Raw genomic sequence first — 13462 nt, 5'->3', positions numbered from 1 at the left:
AGATGTAGAAACTCTGGTTAAACATATATTGGTCATTTCTCAAGTAACAAACTGTTCTGGACAGCATGGTAGCAATCTGTTAATTTGAATATTCTCTTACTATTCGAGCTCTAGTGCTTCAGACTGAAGACCTGTCTGATTCATCATTCTTTTCTCACAGTGGCCAACCAGATGCCTGTAAGAAGCCCACAAGCAACCTGGAAGATAGTTATGAACAAATGATACATAACTTCAATTCATATAATTGCTAGTTGACTTACAGTTGGAAAATAATACATGGTATAGCAGAATAATTTCTTAAATGACCAGAAATATTTTACTACTAGTCCTTAGCAAATGGGTTACTAGGATAAGTCTTATGTTTGCAACCTTATTTCCAGGGATACTAGTTTGCAAAATTACTTTTTGTAATTGTCACTGAAGTTTTTTTTTAAGTGACTCTTAAGAAATCTCAGAAGAGATCCATTTCCACTACACTTCCCATCAGTTTGAATTTTTTTAAAAAACTGGAATCACTGTATCACTGTTAATCTTGGGTTTTTTATTTAGCTGATAATATGTTTCAAAGTTCCACAAAAACAGTGCTCTTACAGATTTTCTTACTTCACGTTCAACTGTTGGACATTCAAGGTGATTGCCATTAAAGATGGAGCTGGCCATCACTGGATATTATAAACCAAGCAAAGAGTATTAAAGGAGACACAGGCAAGACAGATTTGTTTTCTGAAGCTTATTCAGGATAGTGAGCCACTTTGTGGTTATAACCTGATCTGAAAAAAATACTAGTCTAATAAATGGCCTTTGCATTATTTATAGCAGTATGATTAATATAATTGTGTTTGCTGATGAGCTTACAGGAGGTGTTGCACAGAGACTTTGCAGGACTGGCTGTAGGGAGAATGGTCAAGAGGCACAATAAAATTAGGACCAAGAACGCCAATCAGGTAGACAAACAAGTTTGTGGCCAGATGCAAAGGATGAGCATCAACATGTCTGTATGGGAAGCAAAAGTGAGGCATGCATGGCGATACAGTTGTACCTTGGTTTTCGAATAGCTTAGTTCTCGAATGTTTTGGCTCCCAAACGCCGCAAACCCAGAAGTGACTGTTCCGGTTTCCAAACTATTTTTGGAGCTTCCTGCAGCCAATCAGAAGCTGTGCTTTAGTTTCCAAAAGTTTTGGAAGTCGAACAGACTTCCAGAACAGATTCTGTTCTACTTCCAAGGTACGACTGTATTGTGAGATACCTGAAGAGATGCGGAACCTATGGCCCTTCATATGTTTTTGGACTACATTGGCTGTCAGCCTCAGCCAGCATAGCCAGTGATCAATGATGATGATAATTCTATTCCATCACCATCTGGAGGACCACAGGTTCCCACCTCTGAGCAAGCAGATTCAAAGACCAGAAGGCTATTCTTACAAGGAGAGCTCTTCTGGAAAACAACAATCACATATATAAGAACATACAAAAGGAGAGGTCTGCCAGCAACCTTTTCCTCTGAACCTAAAGCTAGTGAGAACAGGACACAGCAGAAACTACTTGTATCCAAACTATGTACTAAGTAGCAGTAAGGCAGCAAGGAGCAGTTTAGAAGCATTTGGTTTTGTTTTATACTAGATGCAATTTGCCATTCTGTTCAAGTCAGGAGCTATGATTAGTTTTAACCAGTGCTTTTTTTCTAGGAGAACCCAACAGTACACAGTACCGACACCTTCCCCCCCCCCCAACCTTGCAGTAAGGTAAATGGAGGGTGGTGAGACCAAGCAAGCAACCATGACTAAAAGGGGTTGTGAAAAGCAGGAGGCTGAGGTGGCGGCAAGGAAAGGAGGCCCTTGTTTGGGATTGTATTTCTGCTCTCAGTCAACAGGTTGCACCATTCCCCCTTGCACACTCTCCCCCTAGATGCGGGGCAAGCTGTAGGGGTGAGTTTGGATGGTGCGGCTGGTGGCTGGGAGGAGAAGGAGAAATGGGAGATTGGGTGTGAAGAGTGGACTGGGCAAGGTGGGGGGGGGGGAGTTTGAAGAAGGGTGTGCACAAAGTGGAGCTTTAATTAATTGTGGGGTGACAGGAGAGTGTGTGTGTGAGAGAGAAAAGGGGGGATCATGGTGAGTACCAGCACCCTTTTTTCTAAGAAAAAGAGCACTTGTTTAACTATAGTTTATCTTTAAAAAGCCTAGATCAATAACCACATTTTGAAGTTATCCTTGCCAGAGAATCTGTTACTTGACTGGTTGGCTCGCTGGGCAGTTTGTTTAAATGTCCAGTTCTTCAATGTTTAGGAACTGCATGTGGAAGATTATATTTCATGGATTTTGTCTTGTCAGGTTACTTTGAGATAATATGGACAGAAAATTAACATTTACTTCTTTACTGAATTTCAGGAGTGGCTTGCCCAGCAAGGTGGAGCTATAGCAATAGCCTGCAAGGGAGATGGGATGGGATGGTGAGATTGGGGCTCTGTGGGTGCACTGGTGGAACCAATGTGGCATTCCCCACTGTGTGTGCCCATGCAGCCCTGACCACACCAACTCTCCTGGTAAGTGTTATTGACTTCACATCTGGGAGGCTGTTGCTGTAGTTTTACTTCACTTAGTGAACTTCTGGGTCATTCCATATCAAGTGATCCAATTTTTTTACCTCATGTCATCCAGTTTTCTTAATATTTTGTACACTTGTTGAACGATCAAAACTAAGAGTGATCAAGTGATGTGCATTGGAACACATTTTTAAAAGAAAAGCCTTACTAGCTTTTCAGATAACTTTTAATTGAATAACTTCCTTTAAAAATGCCCTAAGTAACTGATATTACAGTTTGAAGTCTAGTTTATTCTGTTATATTTTACTCTCAAGAAGACGCATTTATCCTAAATAGAACTGAATAAGGCAGACATGTATGTACAAAATATTTTTTTAGAATATGATCCCATTGAGATTTCAAGATGAAAATTTGCAGGTAGGTTTTAGAAATGTTAAATAATACATTATTTTTTTTGAATTTTGAATTCTGTAACTTAAATTTATAATATAAAGTAAACCCATCATGTGACATATCATATTAAAGCCCATGATGTTCTGAAGAGATTGGTGTTAGTAGTTTTGACATATCTCAATTCTGGGCTGAGCTTTTAAGGTTTTTGTATAGTCTGGCAAGGCCAAAATTGTCAATTTTTTGAAATTTCAAACCCTCATAACTCACAAACAGGATGAGATTAAAAAAATGAATGTTTGAAATTTAAACTTAGTTTTGATCATTCAACAAGTGTACAAAATATTAAGAAAATTGGGTGTCATGAGGTAAAGAAGTTGGATCACTTGGTATGGAATGACCCTTCTTGGTAAATTGATTTTCCATTTTTCAGTGATCAGCATAGTGTATAGTGTTAAAAGCATAAAAATTCTTTTTAAAAGACCCAACAAATATAACCTACAACAACAATAGTCGTAGTAATAATAATATCCACAGACAGTTTAGCATTGCCATCGATAATTAAGATCAGCAGCAGTTAAACTTCTGCCTCTTAATGTCTGACAAAAGATGAGATATTTCTGGAAAAAACGCATGGATGGGTATTTGTATATACTTTATCCATAGGGAATTCCAGGGCCTTGGGATGAACACAGACAAGCACTTTTCTATTGTGCTGCTAACTTATTTCTTCTTGCAATTATAGGATCCTTTCTGTGAACCCTGGGATATGTGTAAAAAGAGATGTGCTCAAGGTTTATAGACCCATTCTGTAAGAGTTTTGCAAACCAATGACAGCTGCTTAATTGGGCCCAGAAACATGCTGGCAAACTTCAGTTGCTGCAAAACTGGTTCTTTCTCCCCACACCCATCAGGCACTGGGCTGTGGTATTAGTAGCTTCTGAAAAGCTTAAGAGAAGTCCAACCTGGATGACTTATTATAGATCACATATTGGCACTACTACAGGTGCCACATAATACCCGTTCCATATTTGTAAGAACTCAATTGTTTAGTGTGGCAGCACCTACACTTTGGAACTCCCTGCCTATTGAGAACAAGCAGTTGTCTTCACAGTAGCTTTTTCAGTGCCTTCTAAAAGCATTCTTGTTTAGACATGGCTATCCAGATGTTTAGAAAGTTGAGGTAATTTTAATTCGGTTTAGTAGGTTTGTATGTTTTGAAGTATAGTTGATATTTTTTCCTCAGTTTTATTGTTTTAACTTTTTGTAAGCCACTTTGAGGTTTTAAAAAATCAAGCAGAGTATAAATTTTATGAAATAAATAATAAGATTAGCATTCAAGACTTGGGGTTACAAAAGCATGCTTAACTGCTACCAAAGACTGAATCTTTAGTTCGTATGTAACTAACACTGGGCCTCACTGATCACAGCTGCCAATGTGTTTTCCACGAGTTCCTTTTAGACTGTTTACCTGATTGATTGAGACCCCATGTTCCCCATTGTGAACTTCTCTAAAAGCTCATCATGCTTGCCCACCACTGCCCGATTTAGCTTAATTCTTCTAAATCTCATCTTCTTGATCATGGCGTCGAATCATTTAATTGGATAGAGAGATAGGATTCTTAGTTAACACTCTGCTCTATATGTTTCCAGTGTAGTGATGATAGTGCACTCTAAAACTCGCACTAATCTTATTTAGTGATTTTGTATAAATGTTAAATAACATAGTTAAATACTGAACCTTTGTGTAACACTGCATTCTGGCATCCAGTACGCTGAGCAGGCATTGCCTAAGGCTATTCTGGAACTCCATTTGCCTAAATACAGTGGTACCTCGGGTTACATACGCTTCAGGTTACAGACTCCGCTAACCCAGAAATAATACCTCGGGTTAAGAACTTTGCTTCAGGATGAGAACAGAAATTGCGTGGTGGCAGCAGGGGTCAGGAGAGCAAAACAGATTACAGTGGTACCTCGGGTTACATACTGTCAGGGGCTCAGGAGCAGAAGCACAGGGAAGAGGGGAGATGGAGTGCGAAGGGGAAGAATCTGAGGGCAGCGTAGGAGAAGATGACAGTGGCCCGAGAGATTCCATGAGCCTCTCCAGCGAATCGGAAGATTCACAGAAGGGGGCGCCGGTGGCCAGGGCAAGGGGGGTCCCAAGGGGGACACTCCAGAAGCAAGGGACCAGCGGGGACTCCCAGAACAGCAGTTGGAGATCAGGACCAGCTTCCCCACTTGAGCATAGTGGGGGGGAAGAGTCCCAGGTATCGGGGGTAGCGTCTCCCCCAGCAGGGAGAGAAGAGGAGTCAGGGCTGACCACGCCTCCATCGGAGAGTCAGGCAACGGAGGGGAGGTCAGGTCCGGCTAGCATCCCGGAAGAGGGAAGCAGTGACAGAAGCAGTGCAACGGTCAGGAGGAAGGTCACTGGGTTGGCGCGAGAGCCAAGTTCAAAAGTACAGGCGCGCGGGGCAGCAGAGAACGAGGATTGGGAGCCGGGTCCTAAAGCCCGCCGGAGACAGGGGGAGGAGTCAGGGGACTCAGCGTCAGAAGAGTCCAGAAAGGGGAATGCCCCAGCGGACAGGAGGACCCAGAGGAGAAGAGAGCAGAGGAAGAGGTGGAGCAGGGCGAGAATCTTAAACTGGTGTCAGGGGGGAGGAGATTCAGACGGAACTTCGGCGGTCTAGGGTTTAAGACGTAGAGCTGCGCGCTACGGCTTTGGAATGGAAACTGAACTTCAATAAAGACTTTTGTATATAACGACGACCTTGCGTTGGTCCTTTGTGAGCTGGGACCTTGGGCAGCTCTGACACATACGCTTCAGGTTACATACGCTTCAGGGTACAGACTCTGCTAACCCAAAAATAGTGCTTCAGGTTAAGAACTTTGCTTCAGTATGAGAACAGAAATTGCGCGGCGGTAGCAGTGGGAGGCCCCATTAGCTAAAGTGGTGCTTCAGGTTAACAACAGTTTCAGGTTAAGAATGGACCTCCGGAATGAATTAAGTACGTAACCAGAGGTACCACTGTAAGAGCGTAAATATTTGAGATCTTCCCCTTTGATGGCTGAAAGTTATTGCAACTAAGGTGATAAAATGTAGCGGTCTACTATGTAAATGTCTTGAGAGGATTAGCAGGTTGAAATTTCCCCTGTGACCCTCCAAACAAATAATTTCCACCATGCTTTCACTTTCCTTCAATCTCTCTCCCCCAGGCCCTGCCAATCTGAGTAACATATAGCCTGATGAAGAGTTCTGCAGAATTGAAAGCTTACTCACTATTTTGTGACATTTTGGTTGGTCTTAATAAAGGTATTGCCCTACTATGGAGTGGGAAGTTTTGTCTAAAGGCAGATGAAAATGGGTTGATAAAGGATGTCTCATCCAGGAAATACTGTGGTTGCTATTCTCCCACGTGCTTATGTCGTTCTGTTATGTAGTTCTACTTTTGTTTTTTTAACATGAAAGCTAGAACAGAAGCTTACTATTGGTTTGGAAACTCTGAGATACTTTCATGCATAAGGACCACTGTTTTGTGTTTGTGTGGATTATTACAATTCTTTGAAGTCATTTAACAGTTATGGGGAGTCTTGACTTGTTCTTCTGTCCGAGCCCAAAATTGTGGTTTACTTCTCCCTAATGACCCATGATCTCTAGTGAACATGAAGCCATGGTTTGTTTTTTTTGCTTGTATCACTCCTTGCCCTAAATAAATTATTTTCCTTTGGTTAGCACATAATGTTCTAGATAAATTAGTGTATATGTTTTGTGGCTGCTTTTTAGGGGCTTTTTAAAGGCTATTCTTGTGCTTCTCAGAAATATTGTAGTAGTATTGTTAATAATAATAATAATAATAATAATAATAATAATTTATTATTTATACCCTGCCCATCTGGCTGGCTTTCCCCAGCCACTCTGGGCAACTCCCAATCGAATATTAAAAACACAATACAGCATTAAACATTAAAAACTTCCCTAAACAGGGCTGCCTTCTAAAAGTAGGATAGTTGCTTATTACCTTGACATCTGATGGGAGGGCATTCCACAGGGCAGGCGCCACTACTGAGAAGGCCCTCTGCCAGGTTCCCTGTAACCTCACTTCTCGCAGTGAGGGAACCACCAGAAGGCCTTCGGTGCTGGATCTCAGTGTCTGGGCTGAACGATGAGGGTGGAAATATGCAGAATATGATGTAATGTGCTTTTCTGGCTTATTAGTTTAATTTTAGTATTATAAAATCAAGGTGTGTATCTCCCTTCTGCCCCCTGTAACTCTTTAGGACTGGGTATTTAAGAAGGCAAAGAAGATTTGGTCAAATATTGCCAGATAATGTTGTTAAAAATTAAGTTTAGTCATAGATAGCTTACAATAATTGCAAAAACAAATTTGTTAAGTTACCATGGAAAAATAAAACATTTACAAAAAAAATGGAGTCCAGTGGCTCCCTAGAACCTGTACAGAATGGACAGATCATATGCAGATTGTTCATGAAGCATGCAAGATAGAGTCCTAGATGATCCAAGGCAGTGGTGACCTTTGCAGCTGCTGTTTGCTTTCTGACCTGATTTTGTTTAAAGATGCCTATAGTTTTCGCAGGTGACTTGTGAGAGAAACTTTGCTATGCTTCTAGGCAGGAAGTAAGCAACAAACAACACCATAATGAAGTGAAACAAAAAAGTGCTGCTACTTACATGGTGACATTCATGTTTGCAAGGAATTTTGACAGTATTTGTCCAGCATCAAATGGTATGTAATCAATTGACAATATTTGACTGGTCAATTATCATACGTACTTTTCATAATTTCAAGGATAATAGTATGTTTGCTATGATCATTCTTATGGGGCAGGTGGGCATAGTTGGGGAGAAATGGCCCGGTGGGCCAAATTAAGATCTGTGGTAGGCCTAATTTGGCCCACAGGCTGGAGTTTCCTCATGTCTTTGGTAAGCTATGGGTTTTTTTAGACCACAACTTACTGTTATGTGCAAACAGAAGCAGCATGACAAAAAGATGCAAAGCTTGGTTTTAAGAACGAAGAAATATTGTAAATAATACCCTATTTAGTTGTAAATGTACATGTTTTAGTTATGTTTATACCAATGTTTAGGCAATATATGAAGAAATGTTGATGGGAAATTTAATTTAAATTGGCCTTTTAAAATCATGATTTAAATCGCTGTGTTTCAATTAATCCTTCTTGATACAGAAGTCATTTTAGTTGCTTGGTGTGAATGTTTATGTGCAACAGAAACTTAGATTGTTTCGGTCAAAAACAACAACAAAAAAGCCCTTGGCCAAAGCTTTTTTGGCCAAATGCGTTGGTCACAGAGTATAAATGAGGAACCAATTCCTTTTTTCTTTTTCTTTTTGCTTCTGTAAGTTTGGTTTCTCTTTAAACACCATCCTTGGATGCTTCCTGTTTTTGATGTATTTTTCTTCTTAGTGTGAATGTTTGCAAAGCCAGTATTATACAGCAGCCTCTTGCCTCTTTTTCTGTTCCATGGTGCATTTTTAATTTTGATTTGATTTGAATATATTTTTTCTATAGTAGTGGTTCTTAGTGGAGTTATCTCAGAGGTCTGTGAACTGGCCCTGCACAAGATGAGGAAGAACTGTTGAAGGCTTCAGCAGTGGCACATCCTCTGCCGCAAAATGAGCCTGATCAAGCACAAGTCAGCACTGTGCTTTGCCTGCCTGCCTGGTTGAGACACCCCCAGGGTGAGATCAGGCTAGGGCCTGGGCTACTACTGTAATAGAGCCTTTCTTGCTTGATCCTGCAGTATTTTCTCACTGCCTGGATATTTCTCCTGAAAAAGAGGGATCGAAGTAGCCGCTGACTTCCAAAGGTAGGGGGGATGAACAGGCTGCAGCTGCTGCATTCCCCACTGTGTTAGATCCAGCCTTGTCTGAGTCTTGGCTTTCCAGCTCACCTTCCTGCCTCCTTCTCTGCACCTTTTGAGATCCAGGAGGCGTCCTGTGGTGGCATCTGCCTCACCAGCCATGGTGCTAAGCTATGGCGCCCTGCCTTCTTACTGAGCTAGCAGCCTTCAGGTAGCTTTTGGCTTTGTTCTATGCAGCAACCAGCCACTGATTTATCAAACTGATGATCACAATCTTACTTACCACAGAAGGGTAAAAGGCACTTCAACACTTTTGGTGAGATTTGGCTTCTTTTCTTTTCCATTATGCAATGGAAGATACTCTTTCACCCTAGAATCAGCACAAGAATCTCTGTGGAGAGGCTCCTTGAATTGATAATACATAAATAAACCTATTACTTTTCTACTGCATATGAAATTTAATAAGAATGTACCACTGGACAAGTTTCTGTAGTTATATGTTGTTCTATTTAAATAAAAAACAAGAACAAATTATTGGAAAGGTAGTTATAATTTGAGGTAGTTGATTTGTAATAAAATTGGAGTATATCTTTTTGATAGAGCTAGTTGAAGATGGCTCTTTCCACTTGTCTTCAGAGGGACCTTATGTGAATGGTTGTGGCCTTTTGTGTTTGGTGGAAGAGTAGCTTCCATTTCTGAGCAAACATATTCTCTACTCAGGTAGGTAGCTGTGTTGGTCTGATGCAGTCGAAATATATATATATATATATATATATATATATATATATATATATAAAATTGTCCAGTAGCACCTTAGAGACCAACTAAGTTTGTTCTTGGTATAAGCTTTCGTGTGCATGCACACTTCTTCAGATACACCTTATATAGGGTCTGGTGACTTCTGTTTCAGTTTATCTGAAGAAGTGTGCATGCACACGAAAGCTTATACCAAGAACAAACTTAGTTGGTCTCTAAGGTGCTACTGGACAATTTTATTTTATAATTTTATATATTCTCTACTGTTCTTTAACTTCCCTTATTTTTTCTTCTTTTGAATATTGCATGTTTTGTCTGAAGTGGAACATCTTTCTATATTGTAAATGTGTTTCAGGGTGTAAAACTCCTGACAGTCATTGATTCGAGAAGATAATGAGATCATAAAATATTCATGGATGTTGCCACTTCTATTCAGGGAATACAGTGGAACCTCTGGTTATGTACCGTCCTCCTTACGAACACTTCGGGTAACGATCTCCGCTAACCCAGAAGTAGTTGCTCCTGGTAGCGAACCTTGCCCCGGGATGCGAGAGGAAGTTGTGTGGCAGCAGGAGGCCCATTATCGAAAGTGCGCCTCAGGTTAAGAACGGTTTCAGGTGGAGAACGGACCTTCAGAACCACCAGAGGTACCACTGTAAAGCTGTCAGTGATAGAATGTTTGCAGTCAAGCTTCTGTGAAAGAGTTTTCCATTTGGCTTTGATTAAAGCCTCACACAAGTCTGAATGGCAAAAAGAATTATAAGACAGGCCCAGGTGAAGTTGGATGAGAAGAGATCCTAGGAGATCAGCTTATGGTCTCTTAAGTTTTTGCAAGGTAGAGTGTCTAAAGAAATGAGTAGAGTGGCTGAGAAATGGGAACATTAGGGAGGGACAGGTAGAAGAGACAGACTTGAGGAAAAGAGGAGAGAGTAAACAGGATGTTTTAGGAAAGGTCTAATAATAGGGCAACAATTCTGGGAAAAGCTGACACCAAGCCTAAGGACAAATAGGCTGCATGCTCTTCCCAGAAAAGTGGCTGTGATAGGATTATTGGGCAGGCAGGGTACTGCCCAAGAGTTAGGGTTGTTAAAGAAACTAGGGCAGAATGGTTAGTTGCCTGAAAAGCAGGGAGTAAAAGAAATAGGTGGAGGCATGAATTGAAAAGGATGCGACCAAAGAAAAATGACTGGGGAAGGGAAGGGAAAAGTATGAGATGTCAAGTGATTTGTAGTGACTGTTTTCATATGTATAAGTACAGTAATTGTTTGAAGTTGCTGTCATTGGGTGGACATGCTGTGTGAGGAAAAGATTTACTGTTTGGAGAGTCCCTAGCAGAAATAAAAACATACTTCTGCCCCCACATTTCTTCTGATTTTCCCCTCCTGCTGCAGCCCCTATGTCACATTTCATGCCTTCTAGAGCATCTCTCAACCACTGGAAGCAATTCCTCAAGAGATTCAAGGGGCTGCTATAGGAGAGGATTTCTGTGAATGCCCCATTGACTGCATCAGCAGTCTTCCAGTCACACTCCTCTGGACCCCTACCCCAATATGTGTTTCTTCACATTGGGCAAGCTTTAAGTCATTGCATTGCAGGGGCATGGACTAGATGACCCTCGGGATCCCTTCCAGCTCTACAATTCTATGATTCTATAATTAAAGTTTAAATGTGGAAACATTCTATTTTTTAAAAAAAATTTATACCAATTAACTACAATTGTCTTTAAACTACTTTACAAGGATACACTAGTTAAAACTATAAAATCAAATTTCAGTTTAAATGCCTGCTGGAATAAAATAGCCTTCAATAGGCACTGGAGGTTCAGAAGGAAGCGGGTCTGTCTGACCTCAGCTGGAAGGAAGATCCATAACATTTGGTGCACAACACTATATGCACAACTGTAGCTGGTAAAAGGCACTCCTAGGCACCCAGGCTACCTGAGCTTCCAGTGGCAAATATGGATCTAGCAGCACACTCCCAAACTCAGAGCCTGTTCTTTCAGAGGAACGCAACCCCCCTCCAGAACAGGCACCTGGCCAGTCTTAGACATTAGCTAAAGTGGTGCTTCAGGTTAAGAACAGTTTCAGGTTAAGTACGGACCTCCGGAACGAATTAAGTACTTAACCCGAGGTACCACTGTAATATTCTTTGTACTTAAAACAGGAAAGTGGACTGTATACTGTGTATTATTGTAGCATTTAATAGAGCATTGTTGCTTCCTACAAAAACCAAAGCTCTCTGAAGATGCTTAGTTGCTTTTTTTACAACATAGCTTTTATCTTTAAGCAAAAATAATCACACTGATTCTGTCTGTCTTGTAAGTTACTGCCCACCCACTTATTCTTATGTTAGTCATTTGTAGTATGTAAATGGCTTGAAGGAAATAAGAACTCTATTTCAGTCTCATAGCTTTCGCTTTATGGTTGCCTGGAGGCATTTCTTGTTGCGAGCAACCTCATGAGTGGCTTTTTGTTAGCCATGTATAATGTCTAAATATAATTATTTAGGAATATTATTTGTAATATTGAAGCCTCCACAAATCCATTTGCCAAGGCCAAGGGCCCTTCTTCAATATAATAACATCATTCATTCTGCCTTCCATCTTCTGAATCATGAGAAGATTTTCTTATGGCATGCTGCTGAGCTTTGAAACAAGAAGAAATATGATGAGAGACTTGCTGCTTCTGCCTTCTCTGAAGCCCAGCATGATATGTGCATAGGTGCATAGGTGGTGAACACAAATTATATCTGACTTGTAAGGCAAGCCAACATTTGTGGACCCCTGGTAATAATACAGGATTTTACTGAAGTTGTTAAGAGTTATTTTGAAATAACAATTTTAATTGCTTATTAGAAGTTGAAAGATTGGCCTTCGGCCAGTGAGAGGTGTTCTGTGTATGAAAAGTGGTTTCTGTACATGGATTACTCGAGCTGTGTTTCAGGAACTTGCTGTGGATATAGGGCTATAGGGAGAATCTAGCAACTCTTCTGCCCTATAAGTGGAGGAGGATTTCTCATATCTGAGTAGAGCAGACTCCCTTGGAAGGTGGTGGACTGTCCTTTGAAGGTTTTTAAGCAGACGTTGGATGGCCTTTTGTCATAGATTCTTTTGCTGAGATTGCTGCATTGCAGAGGGTTGGACTATATGACCCTTGCATCGCTGTCAACGTTTCCCATTTTTAAAGGGAAATTCCCTTATTCCAAATAGGAATCCTCACAAGAAAAGGGGAAAGTTGACAGCTATGCCCTTGGTATCGCTTCCAACTCTGATTCTATGAGGGCACAGCCCCTCACTCTTTCCCCTTTGAATGGGGAGAAATAACTCCAGGCACCCCCTGCTCCCTATCCCACCTAAACAGCAGGGAAAATATCAGCTCTAAATGTTGATGCAGTTAGGAATGTCTGGATTGGAACAATTTTAGCTTATCATATGTTGATATAAGATTACTGATTCATGTTCTTACATTTCTTTTTCAGGTTAAAACTTTTTTTTAAAAATGGCAGCAGAAACCCAGACGCTTAACTTTGGGCCTGAGTGGTGAGTTACCTATAATACTTGTGTCTTATGAAGTTTTCACTAATGAGTTTGACAAAAGTTGACTTCCAGATGCATTGCTTCAAATGATGAATGATAAAGCATATTTGAGTTGTTGAACTAGCTTTTTTTAATTACAGCTGGTTAATTATATCCCTGGCTTGAATTAAGAAGCAGGAGCCTGTTGTCACAATGTTGAAGAAATCCCCTTTTGTGAGGACATTTCAGTTAGAATAAATCAGAATGATACTAAGGGAGAGAAATATTTAAAAGGAGCACTGAGGGCTATAGATGTTAGTTACTTCCTTTCCCACCAGGAGATAGCACGGACAGAAAATACTTATAATACTTTAGCTGCTTATTGTCACTCTTCCTTGCAACTATATACAGTTTTGGGGTCACAGTG

At 40.7% G+C, this 13462-nt stretch overlaps 2 protein-coding genes across 3 annotated transcripts in view; both read left to right on the top strand.

Annotated features, from left to right (window-relative positions):
- Positions 1-13462, top strand: part of GIGYF2 (GRB10 interacting GYF protein 2) — a 74507-nt gene that overhangs the window by 883 nt on the left and 60162 nt on the right. For both annotated transcript variants that reach the window (XM_079976831.1, XM_079976832.1), the window contains exon 2: positions 12999-13059. In XM_079976831.1, coding sequence (XP_079832957.1) covers positions 13019-13059 — 41 coding nt within the window. In that variant the 5' untranslated portion in view covers positions 12999-13018. The remainder of the gene's footprint in view (positions 1-12998; positions 13060-13462) is intronic.
- Positions 1-13462, top strand: part of LOC307217462 (autoimmune regulator-like) — a gene marked incomplete at its 5' end in the record, with an annotated part of 136567 nt that overhangs the window by 100565 nt on the left and 22540 nt on the right. The gene's annotated exons all lie outside the window — the stretch shown is intronic.

Source organism: Podarcis cretensis (genome assembly GCF_951804945.1).
Source record: "Podarcis cretensis genome assembly, chromosome: 5".
Taxonomy (NCBI): Eukaryota; Metazoa; Chordata; class Lepidosauria; order Squamata; family Lacertidae; genus Podarcis; species Podarcis cretensis.
The sequence above is the reverse complement of the archived record's forward strand: the minus strand, read 5'-3'. Positions and strand labels throughout refer to the sequence as shown.